Below are 16,611 nucleotides of genomic sequence, written 5' to 3' on the forward strand. Positions count from 1 at the left end.
CGAGCCGGGCCCCCACGGCACGGCGGGGCCGCGCTCCTGCCCGCCCCGCGGCCCCGGGACACGGCGGCGGGGGGGCTCTGCCCGGCGGGGCGGGCGAGGGGCAGCTTCCTCCCCTCCTCCCTCCCTCCGCTCCCTTTCTCTCCTCTCTCTCCCTCTCTCTCTCTCTCTCTCCCTCTCCCTCTCTCTCTCTCTTAATTTTTTTTAATGGAATTTCTCCAACTCCACCTTTGTTGTGCTGGGCGTCATTCCCCGCAGCCAATCCCGGCCGGGCAGCGCCTGCACATTCCCGGCCATCCCGGCTGCCGCCACAGCACGGGCCATCCCGGGCTGCTTCCGTGCCGAGCGCCCCGCCGCTACCGGCTCCTTCCGTAGCACCGACCGCGGCGGCGGCTGCTGCTTGCACGGTGCCGGCCGCCCCTCCGGTACCGGCAGCTCCCGTGGCACCGAGGAGCTCGGCTGGCTGCGCTGCGGCCGGGCCTGCCCGGCTGTTCCCGGTTGTTCCCGGCTGCTCCCGGCTGTTCCCGGCTGGCAGCGCGCTCCGGGCGGCTCCGGTCACCGGGCACGGCGGCTCCGGGCATGGCGCTGCTCCCGGCCGGGCTGGGCCGGTTCCGGCAGCACCGGAGCCACCGGCGCAGCCCCCCGGGCGTGCAGAACGAGCTGTGCGAATGTGAGCTCACCCAGCTCGGTGGGGCTGACCGCGTGGGGATGGCCGAAATGCGGGGCGGTTTTCGCGCTTGTTACATGGAAAAGGAAACAAGAAATGGAATAATTTCTAAATCTGGGTAACACATACACACACATACACAGCCCTCCCGGCTGGTTTGGGGTGCAGGGGTAGTGCCTGGCTGTGCAAGTGGTTTATTTGGGTTTTATTCCGAAGGAGGGAGGGACAGACGGACAGCCGGTTCCTCCGCCACGTCCTGCCCGAGCTGTGCCAAGCCCGGCCAGGCGGCAGTGGCGCCGGGTGGTTAATCCCTCCTGTGAGAGCTTAAAAATAAAAAATATATGTATTTGTTCTGTGTGGGAAATGGGCCTGGGCTGGATCTCTGAATTTCAGGAATTGTTGCTATTTTGCAAGAGGGGAAAAATGTTAAAAGTAAAAAAAAAAAAAACAACAACCAAAAAAAAAAAAAAAAAAAAAAATCACAAAAAAAAAAAAAAAAAACAAAAAAAATCCACAAAATAACAAAAAACCCCATAAAATATTTCAGATATTTCGAGCCAATCAGGCCCAACATGTGAAAATTGACATTTTTCATTTTTCAGGGTTTTTTTTAAATCCACTGTGCTCCAGTCCCAATTCTCCCAACGTGGTCTTGGGGCTTTTTTTACCAGCAGGACACACCGGAAATTTTTCAGGTTTTTTTTTTAAATCCATGGAGTTGTCAATGTGCTCCAGTCCCAATTCTCCCAACGTGGTCTTGGGGCTTTTTTTACCAGCAGGACACACCGGAGACCTCGGAATCAGCCACAGACCCTGCAGCAGGTGGGCTGGAAACAGGGACTCCCCCCAAAATGCCCATCCAAACCACCCCCCTCTCTCCTTGCCATTCCCAGGCCTGCTCCTGACCACGGGAATTTTTTATTTGCTGTTATTTGTGTCAATTAATATTTTTGGAGAATAAAGCCACAGGTTTGGATGTTTTTGTTTACTTTGCTGCTTTTTCAGTGCACGAGCAGTGACACTGCCAGCAGGTGCCAGGGTGTCCCATGTCCCCTGCCCTGTGATGCTGCAGGCACTGGGGTTCTCCCTTTCCAAGGGTGATGCTCCAACGTGATCCCCCTCTGGAACTCCATGCTCCCCCCCCTCATTAGCAACCAATTAATTAACATTTATTCCCCCCTCGTTCCCCTAATTCCCTCCCCGTTTCCCAGGGCCGAGGCAAGTTCAAAGAGGAGCTTGACCTAAATTCCCAGCCCAGCCCGGGCTGGATCCCGCGACCGTGACCTCGCTGCCATCTCCCAGGGAACAGCGAGCTCTTCCCAGGGTGGGAAACGTGAGGGAGGGGTGCAGGCAGATGCTGGCATGTCCCTGGGGCTGGGATGGCATCAGCGTGGCCTGTCCACGTGAGGCTGGCACGGGGACACGGGGACAGAGCTGCCGGGTCCCTGGGCCTTGGGCTGGGAGGTGCCATCCATGTGCTTCCCCCTCTGGAAAACAGGGGCTGGCAGCTGTGCTGGCCTTGGGACAACCTGGTGGCCACGCTGGGGTTTCTCCTAGCCCTTCAGAGAGGTTTTGGGGCTCTGCTTGGGTTCGGGGTGCTGCTCCCTGTTCCTGCCCCGTGGACAGGCTGGGGGCAAACGGGCTTCCCACGGCCCCTTAATGGGATTATGGATAATCGGGGTCAGCCCTGTGCCAGGGGCTGGGGGAGGGGCGGGGGCTGCTCTGTGTCCTGTGCCAGCAGCGCTGGATCTGGATCGGGATATTCCCAATCCCCCTGGGAATGGGGACGGCCCGTGCAGGGAGCTGGGGGGGGGATGAGCTTCCCAGGGTGGCTGTGGGGAGCACCCCTGGGTGGCCACCCCTGGGATGGTTCTGGAGGGCATCCCAGAGTGCTGGGATGCAGCGAGGATCTTGGGATGCTGGCATTCCCTGATATCCCAGGAAATCGTGGCAAGGATCCTGGTGCAGCTGCGCTGTGCATTCCAGGGGGATGGGCACCCCTCAAAGGATGCTGCTGCTCTCTTTTGGGGGGAATCAAGGCATCTCGGACAATTCCCAGCTGGAAAGAAACCCCCCCCCCCCATTTCCTTTCTGATTTTATTAATTTGTTTATTAAAGCCCGATACAGAGGTGTGGGGAAGGGAAGGAGAAACCCTCAAAGATCAAAACATTTTTATTTCAGCCACGTAATTAATAAAACTAAAAACAACCCAAACATGAGGCAGCACAGCCCCGGGTTTGGCTGCCCCTTCCCACCCCCCCTCCCCCACGCTGATTTTGGGGTCCCCTGCTCTGATTTATGCAAAAAGGAGCAAATTTGGAGTCTGATCTGGTGCTCTGCAGCCTGGTCACATCCAGCCCTTGGGGCTGCCCGGAGCAGAGCCAGCCTTGGCAGGACTGGGGGATGCTTGGCTGGACTGGGAGCAATCCCAAGGGAAACGGGGCAAAACACGGTGAGCAAGCAAGGGAAAAAAAATCAAGGAAAAACGTCATGGATTTACCTGAAACGCTATAAAAATAAAGAGGACTAATTAACTAATTAACACTAACTTATCGTTAAATGACGCTGCCAGACTGGTCCATAGAGTTTAGGCCCTGACCAGGATTCTTTAAAATCAACTTTTCTAGAATATCCTAGGTTTTGCTATAATTCTCTAGTATATACACACGCACATGGCCCCACTGCAGTGGGGGCACAACCAGCCTGAAAAATAAATTACAAACCCCCCCAGTAGCATCAAATATACAGATCACTCCTTGCAGCTTTTTTTTTCTCTTTTTCTTTTTTTTTTTTTTTCTATTTTTGAGATACTTTTTCCAACCTTTTTTTACTTTAAATTTTTGCTTGGCTCTAAGTGAATTCTACCTGCAGAAGCATCAGCGTAATTTTAATTATTTTTCTGTGTGTTTTAAGCGTGATTGTTTTCACTGTAAATGTATAAACCCCCCTTGCTGGGCTATTTACATCCTGGCTCTGGGACGTGCTGGGAGTGCAGAGGAGCAGCTGTGACCATCCCGTGGGGCAAGAGATGGAGAAAATGGGAAAAAGGCTCCACAGGGAGAAGGGTCTGTCCCAGCTTGTCCAAAGTTCATCTGGGGAGAGGGGCTGGGCTGGGGGGGCTCCCCGGGGAGGGGGAGGACAGAGGGAGGACCCCATCCTGCTGTATGTCTGTCCCTGCCTTCCTCCTCCTCCCTGCAGGCTCTGGGGTCTTCCTCCAGCTCCTTCCCACGCTGGTGGTGGCCTTGGGGACAGGATAGTGACACATCCCACCTTGCCACGGGTGGAGGGTGGCTGGTGGGGCACAGGCAGCCCCTTCCCCAGCAGGCAGCAAAGTGGGGGTGAGATCACATCATCCAAAATACTTTTTAAAATAGACAAAAAAAAAAAAAGGGAAAAAAAAAAAAAGCACCCATCCTTAAGGGGGGGCAGGGGGGGGTGGGGTAAAGTGGGGGTGAGATCACATCATCCAAAATACTTTTAAAAATAGACAAAATAAAAGGGAAAAACAAAAAAAGGCTCCATTCCTAAGGGTGGGCAGGTGGGGACTGTGTCCCCAGTCCTTCTTGGTAGCCCGGTGGCCCCAGGATGGCAGCAGTGGAGGTGGAAGCGGGGCTGGGGGGGTGTGGGGGGCCGGGGCCAGCCCTTAGCTGGGCATCTGCACCTCGTTGTACACATCTGTCCCCTCTGCCTCCTCAAAGGTCACCACGGCGTCATCTGCATCCAGCTGCAGGGAGGAGAGGCCGTGAGGGGGACAGGGATGGGGACAGCAGGGAGGACAGGGACACTGACGGGGCTGCTGTGGGAAGAGGGGCTGGGACGAGGCTGGGGAAAGGGATGGGATGGGGACAGGGATGGGGACAGGGATGGGGACACGGGTGGGAATGAGGGGTGCAGAGGGTGGCAGAGATGGGGATGGGGACAGAGGGAGGATGGGAATAGAGATGGGGATGGGATGGGGATGGGGATGGGGATGGGGATGGGAATGGGAATGGGAATGGGGACAGAGGGAGGATGGGGATGAGGTGGGGATGGGGATGGAGACAGAGGGAGGATGGGGATGGGGATGGGGATGGGGATGGGGATGGGGATGGGGATGGGGAGGAGAGCAGGGACAAGGATAAGGCAGGCACAGAAATGGAGATGAGGACGGGAGCAGGAGCAGGGAGAGAGGTGGGGCTGGGAGTGCCAGGGCTACGTACACATTTGAGCTCGATGTCCCGGAAGATCCTGGGGAGCAGGAAGCGCCGCAGGGGCACGGTGAGGATGAGGACAAAGGGCAGAGCCAGCGAGGCCGGGGTGGACTTCACCACCCACAGCACCACGAGGAAGATGATCTGGGTGAAGGTGAAGAGGTGCATCCTCCAAGTCTTCACCTGTGGGACGAGGAGATGAGGACTGAGGGCAGGGACAGCATCCCACACCCTTGCTGGGGTGCTGGCTGCTGGGGGAGCAGTGCAGGGTCCCGAGGAAGCCAGCAAAGGCCAGCACTGAAGGATGAGGCTCTCTGGGGGGTCTCAAGCAACCCAGGACACCCCCAAAGCCACAGCCACCCGTGGGGGTCACTCACCCGGGTGACGTAGGGCTCGTCAGGGTGGTACTTGGGGGGCTTCAGCAGGAGCAGGATGCGGTCAAAGAGCTGGATGCCAAAGAGGGAGGTGACCCCCATGTAGAGGAAGATGCCGAAGAGCACGGCCAGGGGGATGTACTTCAGGATGGGCTCCATCAGGATGGAGACACCTGTGGGGGAGAAGGAGAGGTTGGGGAGAGTCCCTGGGGACCCCCAGCCCTCCCTGCCCATCTGGGGACCCCTCCCCAGCTCACCAATGAGCACAGCCACCAACAGGCCACTGATGCGCTGCTCCTTGACCTCCAGGATCTGGGATTTCTCGCCCGGAGCAGAGGTCTTGCTCATGATGGTGAGGGCGTTGGCGTGGGTGATGGTGCGGACGGTGGTGGCACTGAGCCAGGGCATCCCAAAAAGGGCTGCCAGCCCCCCCATGGCCACGATCAGCAGCAGGTCCAGGTGGAAGCCGGTGCCCTTCACCAGTTTCCTCTCGGGCTTGCTGACGATGAGGCTGTGGGGACACAGGGACAGTTGGTGACACAGCGCCCCGGGGAGGTCCCCTCTATCCCCAACCCAGCAGGCACCCCACAGCCCTCCCCTGCCCGTATTTCCGTCCTCACGTGGTGATCTGTGTCTCGAGGAAGATGAGGATGAAGACCAGCAGGGCAGGAATCACGGAGGCAAACATCATCCAGATGGGGAAGGGGGTAGTGTCCCCCATGGGGTGGATAAACCAGCCCCGGGCAGTGGCGTTGGTGACCTGCAGCCCTCTGGGGACGCTGAGTTTCTGGACGGGAGCAGAGATGGGGCAGTGAGGGGTGGGACATAGGGACGAGCACCCGCTCCCGTGTCCCCGTGCAGGGACACCCGTCCCCCCCAGCCCTGCCCTCCCAGACCTGCGTGTAGGTGTCGTTGATGAAGAAGTCGGCCAGGGCCATGATGAAGATGGAAATGGGCACCCCGAAGTCCCCGATCAAGCGCCGGACCTGTGGGGACAGCGTGAGAAACCTGCGTGGCCCCCCCAGCCCGGGGGTCCCGCCACCCCCTCCTCTGCAGGAGCACGCACCGACTGTGCACGGCCTCAGGCACCGAACCCCCCTTTTGGCCCTGGGGCTGGGGGACCCTCACCTTGCCAGGCAGGAAGGAGCTGTTCTTGAAGACGCGGAGGAAGAAGGCCAGGAAGAAGGTGCCGGCCATGAGGACGAGGGACAGCAGCGCCGTGTTGGGCTCCGGCACCCCGGGCTGGACCTCGGGCTGCACGTTGTACTCCCGCTTCAGTGGGTGATGCTTGAAAATCTGGGGAGGGAAGAGGAGACAGTGAGGGAGAGTGGGGATGGGGATCCCCTGCACCTCCCCCTGCCGTGGTGGCACCTTCCTGTGGGTTCAGGGTGGGAACCAGGGGCTGGGTGAGGCCGAGAGCTCAGCACAGATTGAGCAGGGGTGTGTTTAGGGTTTTGGAAGTGGGGACAGAGCAAGGGCTGGGTGGTACACAAGTGTGCCCCAAAATCCCTCTGTAGAGAGAAGCGTGGATCACAGGATCACAGAATAGTCAGCACTGGAAGGGGCCTCACGAGCTGGGAAACACCTGGAAAAGGGGAGGCAGCACCAGGAGACTCCATCCCTCACCTGCATCCCACTGTTTCTATGGAAACCTGGGTGATAACCACAACCTGCAGCCCCCCACCCCCACCACGAGACCCCCGTGTCCCTCACCGTGACCAGCTTGGAGAAGGTCTCAAAGATGAAGATGAGGGAGATGAGGAAGGAGAAGATCTCCTGCGTGTAGCGGGACAGGTAGCGCACCAGGAAGCTGCCCTCGCAGGCCACCACCACCAGCACCAGCAGGATCAGCCAGAAGCCGATCCAGACCCGTCCCACGATGTACTCCAAGCCATTGCTGCTGCAGAACTGGGGAGCCAAGGGCACAGCCCTGTCAGTGCCCTGGGGCACCTGGAGTGGGCACCCAGCTGTGCTGGACCCACGGTGGGGACAGCTGGTGGCAGCTGGGGGGCACCCAGGGGCTCAGGGGGCACCCACCGAGTAAAAGGCTTCCTCAAAGACCAGGAGGGGTCCCGAGAAGCCGACGACGAGGAGGGGCTGGGCGCTGAGGAGGCTGAAGAGCACGCACTGCACACAGGTGGAGATGAGCAGCTCCGACACCCCCATCATCCCCTTGGTCTTCTCACCTGACAGGAGCAGAGCCACTGGGTGCCAGGCTGGGGGAACAGCGCTGTGCCCCCACCCCACACCTCTCGGCAGCAGAATTGGGGGGAAGAGCCCCCCTGGAGCATCCCCGAGGCGTGGTGGAGAAGGCAGAGACACCCCCAGCCCCACTCCCCGTCCCCAGGAGTGCCCCCAGCCTGTCCCCAGCCTGTCCCCCCCGTTACCCAGCAAGCCTCCGAAGGTGATGGCGGGTGACAGCGCCGCGAAGTAGATGAAGATGACGGCGGCCAGGCACTGGGGGTTGAGGGCGTCCTTGATGTCGCTGAGGTATTTGGGGTACCGGCGGCGGATGTCCCGCACCAGCCCCCCAAAAGGCCGCCCCGTCCTGCGCAGGGGGTCGTCGTCCTCCGCAGCCGCTGCCTCGTCCGGCCCTGGGGACACACCAGGTGGCCGTGAGGGGACCCCGTGTCCAGACAGGGGGATCCTGCCAACCACGGGGACAGGGGATTGCGGGGGGTGGTCCCTGCCGTACCCAGATCCTTTAGGAAGTCCCCGATGTGCAGCCTCTCCAGGGGCTGGTAGCGCCGTCGGAGCAGCTCGCGCTGCAGCGGGACCAGGGCGCGGAGCAGCTGCTCGTTGGGGGCCTCGGTGGGTGGCAGGACGATGCTGGCATCCAGGAAATCCTCCACGCCCCGCAGCAGCTCCTGCCGCCCCTCGGCCAGGTAGGCGTCCCTGCGAAACACCTGCGGGGCGGCAAGGGGACTGAGCCAGCGGCCGTGCCACGCGTGTCCCCGTGGGGGACGCGGGGACGCGGGCTTGGGGATAAGGGGACATAGGGAGGTGAGGACACAGAGTCTTGGGGACATGGGGATCAGAGGGGGACATGCTGGCTCCCCAGGGTGCTCAGGGGGCGGTGGCACTGGCGGGTGACCCGTACCCTCTCGGACATCATGGTGGCGATGGCACGGCCGATCTCGTGGTAGCTGATCTGGGGGGTGTCGGGCCCCAGGACCACGACGAGGAAGCGGACGGGGATGGACACGTCGAGGACGCCGTCCAGTGTCACCGCGTCCTTCAGGCGCACAAAGGCCAGCATTGGCTGCTCCAGGAAGGCTGCACAGCCTGGGGGGAGGATGGGACGGGACAGGGATCATGGGGGAACATGCACAGGGGACGTGGGAGCACAGAGACACAGGGACAGCAAAACATGGGGACACCAGGAATGGAGATGAGGTGACATAGAGGAATGGGGACAAAGAATGGGAGAGGGGCACAAAGGTCACTGGGACAAAGGGATGCAAGTACAGGGACATGGGGCATGGGCACAGGGACACACAGACGAGTGGGCGTGGGAGTACGGGGACATTGGGACACAGGGGACATAGAGGCATGAGGACATGGGGACAAGGGACATGGGGAGAGGGGCCCGGAGAGCAGCGCTGAGCAGCAGCAGGCGGCGGAGAGAGCTGAGGACAGGGAGAGGCAAAAAAGGCACAAGAAAAGCAGCATGTGAGCGAGCGCAGCAAGGGGCACGTGGCAAAGCTCCCCCTGCACCCCCTGACCCTCCACCTGCCCCCCGAGCCCACACCCCAGCACCCAGCCCAGCACCCAGCACCCAGCCCAGCACCCAGCACCCAGCCCTGCACCCAGCACCCAGCCCAGCACCCCCATCCCGCTGACCACTCACCCACAAGGACCAGGGTGGCCTCAGCTCCCTCTGGGATTCGTGAGCGAGCGCAGCAAGAGGCACGTGGCAAAGCTCCCCCTGCCCCCCCTGACCCTGAACCTGCCCCCCGAGCCCGCACCCCAGCACCCAGCACCCAGCCCAGCACCCCCATCCCGCTGACCACTCACCCACAAGGACCAGGGTGGCCTCAGCTCCCTCTGGGATTGTCTCCAGCAGTTGGGGTTTGGGGACCCCGCTCTGTTGCAGGCAGATGGAGGGCAGGAATCAGCCAGCCAGCCTTGGTGGCTGTCCCCCGTGGTCCCCCGTGGTCCCCTGTGTACCTGCATGTCCCCCCCCTCTGCCCCTGCGTGTCGCCCACCACCCCCTGTGCGTTCCCCTGCATCTTCCTCTCCATCCCCAGCACGTCCCCCTCTATCCCGTGCCCCTCCTTTTGTTCCCTGCGTGTCCCTCTCCATCTCCTGCATGTCCCCCCCCTATTCCTGAGTCCCCACTCTGTCCCCAAAATATCCCCACTGTTCCCTGTGCAGGTGTGTGTGTGTGTGCACCCGCGTGCGCCAAGGTGTGTGTGTGTACCCAGTGTGCATCTCCCACACCCCAATGTCCCCAGTGCCCCCCGTGCCCCCTGTCCCCGCTCACCTGCTCCTTCCCTGCCATCCTGCTCATCTCCAGGGGCCGCTGCTCCCGCAGAAGCGGCCGCTCCACATCGGCCCTGCTGGTGCCCGAGCGCTGCACCAGCGCCGGCGGCATCGTCCACACCGACTCATCCTCGGTGGGGTGGCTGAGAGCCCCGGGGCCGTGTCAGAGCCCCGGGGCCGTGACAGACACCCCGGTGCCACCAGATCCTCCCCCAGACAGCCCCAGCCCCGCGGGTGCACGGGAACCCCCAAAGCGGGCTGAGGATCAAAGCTTTCCCACCCCGAGCTTTCCTACCCAGCTGCACACGCTGGGGAGGGTCCCAGAGCCCGGGACCCCCCGGGACCACCCGCCCCGGCCGTACCTGTGGCGCAGGAGCAGCGTCCTCATGACGTCGTCCCGGTCCTGCGGCTTCATCTGCCCCTCGTAGATCAGCTGGTCGAGGAGGATGTGCACGATGGCCGGCAGCGAGTTGGCCTCCACGTTGAGGAGAATGGCACCTGCGGGGACAGCACTGTCACCTCCAGCCAGCGCAGGGTCCCCGCCACCGTCCTGGTGGTCCCTGGAAGGGTCCCCACCTTTGTTCAAAGCCCGGCGGATCTCCAGGAGGCTGTGGTAGGTCAGGAAGGAGAGATGGGGCTGGCTCCAGTCCCCTGATTCCTGGAAGTCCTCCTCCAGCTTGAGCCAGTGGCCAGCCTCCATCCAGCACAAGTCCTTGGCATTGTCCAGGACCAGCTCGTGCAGCTCCACGTATCCCTGCAGCCAGAGACGGAGGGGTCAGCGTGTCCCTGGCCACACTGGGGACCCCCACACACTCAGCATCCCCCCTCAGGGCCCTGGTACCCCCAGGGCTGAGCTGGGAGGTTGGTCCCAGGGTCGCCACAGTGCACCCACCCCCAGAATGGGGAGGCAGTGGGGGTCCCTGGGGCAGCACCCACCTCATGGGTGTCCTGGGACAGGAGCCTCCTGCTCCCTGCTGGCTCCGGGTCCACATCGTTCACTGACACAGCTGCAAGTGGAGCCACCAAGGTGTTAGACGGTCCCTGCCCCAGCCCGGATCCCCCTGGGGTCTGCTTGTGGTGCCTGCTATCATCACACCCATTCCAGCCCCCTTTGGGGTCACCTGGACGTGTCCCCTTCTCCATCATCCCCACCCCAGCCCCGCTGGGCACTCGTGGATGTGCCCCCCGTGTTGCCCCACTCCAGACCCAGCTGGAGTTTGTTGGATGTGCCACTCTGCCATCTCTCGCCCTGCCGGTGCCCACCTCGGTCCCGTCACATCCCCGCAGCCCGGCCCCTGGGGCAGGGTGACAGCCTGGGGACATCACCGGAGCCACCGCCCTGCCAGCGGCACAGCCCCAGCACCGAGCACCACCACCGGAATGGGGACGCGGGGACAGCACATCCCCGGCCAGCCTGACCCCCGAGGTGTCCCTGTCCCCGTCCCCTGCCTACCTGCGGGCCCCCCTGCACTCCCCATGTCCCCGCCGCTCCGTCCCTATAAAGTGGGGAGCGATCCCCGCGGCCGCCCGGTGCGCGCCGTAAATCCCGCAGCACTTCCTTTGCTGACAGTAAACACCAGCACGGCTCCCGCCCGCCCGCTGTCACCCCACCTTGGGGACAGGCTCACCCCGTCCCCCTCCACCCTGGACGGGGACCACCGCGGTCCCCTCGCGGTCCCCAGCCGGGTCACCCGGCGGGGCGATGCTGCGGGAGCCGCATCCCGCTCTGCCGGGGGAAGGATGCTGCGCCCATGGGAGCAGGGATGGGGCGCGTCCCCTGTCACTGTGTCCCCGACGGTGCTGGCCGTGGCACGTGGGCACGAGCGTGTCCTCGTCCCTGCCCGCCGCCACCGCCACCGAGCCGCCCGGCGCCAGCCAGCGTTCAGCCCCGAGTGGTTCTTGTCCTCACCCCAAACAAAGGCTTTATTTATCCTCAATCAGTGGGCGATTACGGGCAAGTGGCAGCGGTCACCCCGCGGCGTGCCCTGACGCCCGGGTGACCGTCCCCCCGCGGAGGGTGGGACACGGGGGTGGCAGAACCGGGGCGGGCAGCGCCACGGAGGGCTTGAGGTGGGGGGGACGCCGGGGCTGGGCTTTGTCCCCCGGGGCCCCCGCGGTCACTCACGCTGCCCTTCGCCACGGCTGGGGTGTCCCGGGGGGGCCCCGGCCGAGCGCCTCTTCCCGTCCAGGTCATAAAATCCCCGGCGGCCGGGCAGATACTGGCTGCAAAACACACAGCGCGGGCACGGGGGTTCAGCGCCGGGCACCGCGGGTGCCACCAGCCTCCCCCGGGGATGCCAGCCGGGCAGGCAGAGCCCCCGCCCCGATCTGGGGACTCACCGCAGGGGATTCATCTCCTCGGCCCTGGCCCTCCACGCCTGCAGGGGGGACTCGATGCCAGCGCCGGCCCCTGCGCGGAACAGGCGGCAGCGTTACCCCACCGGTGTCACCCCAGCGGGGGACCCGAGCCCGAACACCTCCTCGGGGTGGCAGCTCCGAAACAACCGTGCCTGGGCCAAGGGGATGCTGCGCGGCACGCAGACCCCAAACTCCCCTCACCTCCCTCCCGGGGGTCTCAAGGACCTCGGGTGTCCCTCGGGTGTCCCACTCCAGGCACCCGCAGCTGGAGGTGGCACCTCACGGCTCCGGGGTTTCGGCAGAGGGACTCGCTGCCGTTGGGGGGGTGTCCCTGAGGGGGGTTGTCCCTAAGGGCAGGATGTCCCTGAGGAGGGGTGTCACTGCCTGGCCCCGCGCTCCGAGCGAGCCCCGCTGCCAGTGCCACGCTGGCACGCAGGAAATGCATCCATGCAACACTCCTGTGCTCATGCAACTCATCTGTGCGACCCATGCAACGTGCCTGCGCCGTGCTGGCACCCATGCAACGCGGTGCCCACGAGAAGCTGGCAGCCGTGAAACACCTGTGTCCATGCACTGCTGGTGCCCATGCAATGCTCCTGAGCCATGCTGTGTCCCTGCACAGCTGCACCCACAAAATTCTCTGCCCATGCAACGCGTCACCTCGAGCCACTGGTGGCCCTGCAACGCTGGCACCCAGCTGGTGCCAGTGCCCCTGTGGTGCCATCACCCCTGCCAAGCTGTCACCCGTGTTACGCCGTTGTCACACATGCAGCACTGTCACCTCTGCCACACCGGTGCCCGGGTGACACGCCGGTACCCGTGCTCTGCCACGCCCGTGCAGCGCTGGCACCCCTGTGACACCGGTGCCCATGCAATGCCACCCTTGGTGCCCCCAGCACCCCAGGAGCCACTCACTGCTCATCTCGCCCAGTGAGAGGTGGGAGCTCTTTAGGCCGGGGTCCTCGTAGCCTTCAGGGTCCAGGCTCCTCCTCATCCCCTCCTCGTAGGCCTCCTGCGGGACAGAGAGAAGGGGGTCAGCAGGCTCGGGCACCCCCAAGGCCTCGCCGGGGCCGTGCCGGGGCGCAGCGGCGGAGCCGGGGCGGGGGCCGGGTGTCCCTACCTGGCCAGGCCCCTCCATGGCTCCGGGCTCGGCCCCCGCTGCCGCCTCGGCGCGTCCCGGCGCTCAGCCCGGTGCCACCATAACCCGGCGCTCTGCGGGGCGGGCACGGGGGAAACGAGAAAGAACAAGTTAGCAGAGAGCAGGGCATCGCTCCGTGCCCCCGGGACTGGCGTTTGTCCCCAGGGCTGGGGCTGGCGCTGGACGCCGTGGCCGCTCCCGCAGCCCCTGCCTGCCCGACCAGCTCCCCGCGGGCTGGGAGGTGCTGGGCTTGGGGGTCCCCAGGGAAGTCATGCCCTGCCCTGTGGCCAAACGGGATGGGAACCGACGTCAGGACATGGCAGAGCCCCGGCAGCTTCCCACCAGGGACGTGGCATGGTGCCCTGAGCCAGCCGTGCCCACGCACACCGTGCCCTGTGCTCAGGGTCAGCCCCCGCACGCACCCACGGCCGGGGGTCGGGTCCCACATGGACCCAGGCTCGGGGACTGCGGTCCCACACGGCCCTCCCGTGTGTGGGTGGGGGTCCTGTATAGACCCACGCACGTGTCTGGGGTCCTACACAGCCCCCTGCAGCCCCCTGCACCTGTATGGGGGTCCTGTATAGTCCCACACACACGGGCTGGGGTCCCACACGCAGTGCCCTGATCCCCCAGCACACAGCCCCAGCCCCTGGCGGGGGGGTGGGGGTGGGGAGTACGGGGGAAACTGAGGCACAGCTGGACTCACGGGACACCCCAAACCCTGACGGGGTGAGCACCCCAAAGGCCGCTGGGGTGCACAGGTGGGGGCTGCCCTTCCATCAGCCCCCAGATCCCCTGCAGCACCCAGTGCCCTCACCCCCTGTGACCCCTGTGTCCCCTGTGTCCCCTGCCCCCCTCGCCCCCCCGCAGCTGCCCCGGGGCTGTGCCTCGGGACAACCGCCAGGGGGCGCCCTGCCCCGCACTCCGCCCCCCCCTTCCTCCCCCCGGGGCAGCCCCGGAGGGACCCGGGGGGCTCCAGACCCCCCTCCTGAAACCCCCTCACCCCTGACCCCCGCCCGCCCCAGCCCAGAGTCTCTGAGGAGGGGTGCCATGGCCCGGCACCCCCAAAGCCGCTGTTCCAGCCGCCCCCTGGGGACCCTCCCAGCCTGGGGGGCCGAGGGGCTGCGGCTGTCCCCCGCCACCCCGGCTCAGCGACCTCACTCGGGGGCTCCGGGGCAAGGTCGGGGCATGGGCGGCTTTGGGGGGAACCAGCCCCCCCCGATCTCACCAGGGTGATGCAGGAGCTCGCTCCCGGCCGGGGGTGGCGGGAGCCGGGCTGGGGTCCCGGACACCTCGCGGGGGCCACGGGATCCCCGCTGGGGCCACGCGGGATCCCCGGCGGGGCGCGGGAGCCGCGGCGGGGCCACGGGATGGACGGCAAGCCTCTGACTCGGCCGTCTCCTTCCTGCCCCGCCTGGCCCCGGCCCGGCGGCCCCCGGCCCCCCAGCCCGGCCTGTGCCGGGCCCCCCCCGGCCCNNNNCCCCGGCCCCCCCAGCCCGCCGGCGGCTCTTGCATCAGCCCGGTGCGCCGGGCTGTGCCCCACTGATAACGCCCGGCATCGGGCGTCGGCCCCTGCCCCGCTCCACCCGCTGCCCCCCGCTCTGCCCCGCAGCGCCCCGGGCCGGGACCCGCGGGGAGCCGCGGCACCGGGCAGCGAGGTCACCGGGACCCCCCGAACGCATCCCTGCGCCAGCCGCGCTGTGCGGGGCCCGCAGAGCCCCGCACGGAGCCCAGGCTGCAGCCCCGGGCACGGCAGGATGGAGCCCGGCACGCCCCGCGAACCCCCGGGCGCTGCGGGGCTCCTGTCCCGCATCGTGTGCGTGGGATGAGCCCACGGCCCCCACATCGCACAGCCAGCGCGGGCCCGTGGGGTCCACACACCCCCCAGCAGCCGGGCGCGGCTGGGGTCCCCCCCAGTGGGTACAGCTCCGTGGGGTTCCCCCGCAATGGGTACAAGCCCGTGGGGTCCCCCCTCAGTGCTTACAAGCCCGTGGGGTCGCCCTCGGTGGGTACAAGCCCGTGGGGTCCCCCCTCAGTGGGTACAGCCCCGTGTGTCCCCCCTCGGTGGGTACAGCTCCGTGGGGTCCCCCTCGGTGGGTACAGCCCCGTGGGGTCCCCCCAGTGGGTACAAGCCCCTGGGGTCCCCCCTCAGTGAGTACAAGTCCGTGGGGTCCCCCTCGGTGGGTACAGCCCCGTGGGGTCCCCCTCGGTGGGTACAAGCCCGTGGGGTCCGCACATCTCCTGCCCAGCTCAGGACTGGGCTCGCCCCTCCCGCCCCAAATTCCCGGCACGGCTCAGCACGGAGCCCGCGCTCCCGCGCCGTCCCCGCACGGCCACCGGGATCCTCCCTGCGGCCACCAGGGCTCTGTGGAGCCCTCACGTCCCACAGCGCCCATGAGGGATCCCTCCCGCCTCCTCCCTCGGCTCCGTCTGCAGCCAGCACGTCCCAAAGCATCCCCGCAGCGTGGGGCTGCTCCTTCCCTCCGTGGGTACAACCCCGCCGCTCCCTATGGACTCCATACATCCCACGCCATCCGTGCAGCAGGGCTGGGATCCTCCATCCAGCAGGTGCCCAGCACGGCTCAGCATGGAGCCCACACGTCCCAGGCCATCCACACCCCGCAGCTGGGACATCTCTGGTGCTCCCTATGGAGCCCATACATCCCAAAACCCACAGCTGGGACATCTCTGGTGCTCCCTATGGAGCCCATACATCCCACACCCCACGGCTGGAACATCTCCGGTGCTCCCTATGGAGCCCATACATCCCAAAACCCACAGCTGGGACATCTCTGGTGCTCCCTATGGAGCCCACACATCCCAAAACCCACAGCTGGGACATCTCTGGTGCTCCCTATGGAGCCCATACATCCCAAAACCCACAGCTGGGACATCTCTGGTGCTCCCTGTGGAGCCCACACATCCCACACATCCCACACCCCACGGCTGGGACATCTCTGGTGCTCCCTATGGAGCCCACACATCCCACACCACCCACACCCCACGGCTGGCTCCCCTCCCACCCCGTGTGCCCCCTTGGCTCCCTATGGAGCCCCTGTCTCCCATCCCACAGCACCTCCCACCCCAACACCCCCCTGACAGCCCCGGGGGCAGCCCAGGGTGCCCTCCCAGCCCCGCCATCCCCTCTCCCACCCTGTCTTCCCCAGGGACACCCCGAGGTGACCCCGCACCTACCCCTGGGGTGCCTCCGACGCCCCTGGCGCTCTCTCTGCGGCTGCCCGGGGTGTGAGACGCCGATGCCTGAGTCACGCTCACCTCCCTAATCTTGCCCCCCTCGGGCTCACCCGGCCCCCCCACCCCGGGCCCCCCGTAAAAACAAGGTTATCGGGGTGCAACATCTGCAAAAGCTGCGCCCCGGTGAAGCCCCGCCTGCGCCCCGC

General features: G+C 64.9%; 1 protein-coding gene across 1 annotated transcript; it reads right to left on the reverse strand.

Annotated features, from left to right (window-relative positions):
- Nucleotides 1–4,126: 4,126 nt before the first annotated feature.
- On the reverse strand, nucleotides 4,127–16,520 carry SLC4A1 (solute carrier family 4 member 1 (Diego blood group)). The gene is made up of 22 exons (XM_041426587.1): nucleotides 16,406–16,520; nucleotides 13,193–13,284; nucleotides 12,988–13,084; nucleotides 12,055–12,124; nucleotides 11,840–11,937; nucleotides 10,651–10,721; nucleotides 10,291–10,468; nucleotides 10,077–10,212; nucleotides 9,716–9,857; nucleotides 9,247–9,316; nucleotides 8,330–8,514; nucleotides 7,925–8,135; nucleotides 7,617–7,823; nucleotides 7,267–7,415; nucleotides 6,943–7,137; nucleotides 6,358–6,525; nucleotides 6,126–6,215; nucleotides 5,850–6,016; nucleotides 5,487–5,740; nucleotides 5,233–5,402; nucleotides 4,865–5,038; nucleotides 4,127–4,389 (listed from the first exon to the last, which is right to left on the reverse strand). Exons 2-22 carry the CDS (start codon nucleotides 13,208–13,210, stop codon nucleotides 4,309–4,311), a joined length of 2,931 nt encoding a protein of 976 aa, XP_041282521.1. The 5' UTR covers nucleotides 13,211–13,284; nucleotides 16,406–16,520; the 3' UTR covers nucleotides 4,127–4,308.
- Between the last annotated feature and the right edge of the window lie 91 nt (nucleotides 16,521–16,611).

Source organism: Onychostruthus taczanowskii, unplaced genomic scaffold, assembly GCF_017590055.1.
Source record: "Onychostruthus taczanowskii isolate IOZ18803 unplaced genomic scaffold, ASM1759005v1 scaffold91, whole genome shotgun sequence".
Lineage (NCBI taxonomy): Eukaryota > Metazoa > Chordata > Aves > Passeriformes > Passeridae > Onychostruthus > Onychostruthus taczanowskii.

Bases quoted from the DNA above. Each gene is read 5' to 3' on its own strand.
- SLC4A1 (XM_041426587.1), bottom strand. The intron at 9,317-9,715 runs GTGAGCGGGGAC...TGCCTGCAACAG, and splicing joins GGATGGCAGGGAAGGAGCAG to AGCGGGGTCCCCAAACCCCA. The intron at 4,390-4,864 runs GTACGTAGCCCT...TCCTCCCTGCAG, and splicing joins GGGACATCGAGCTCAAATGT to CTGGATGCAGATGACGCCGT.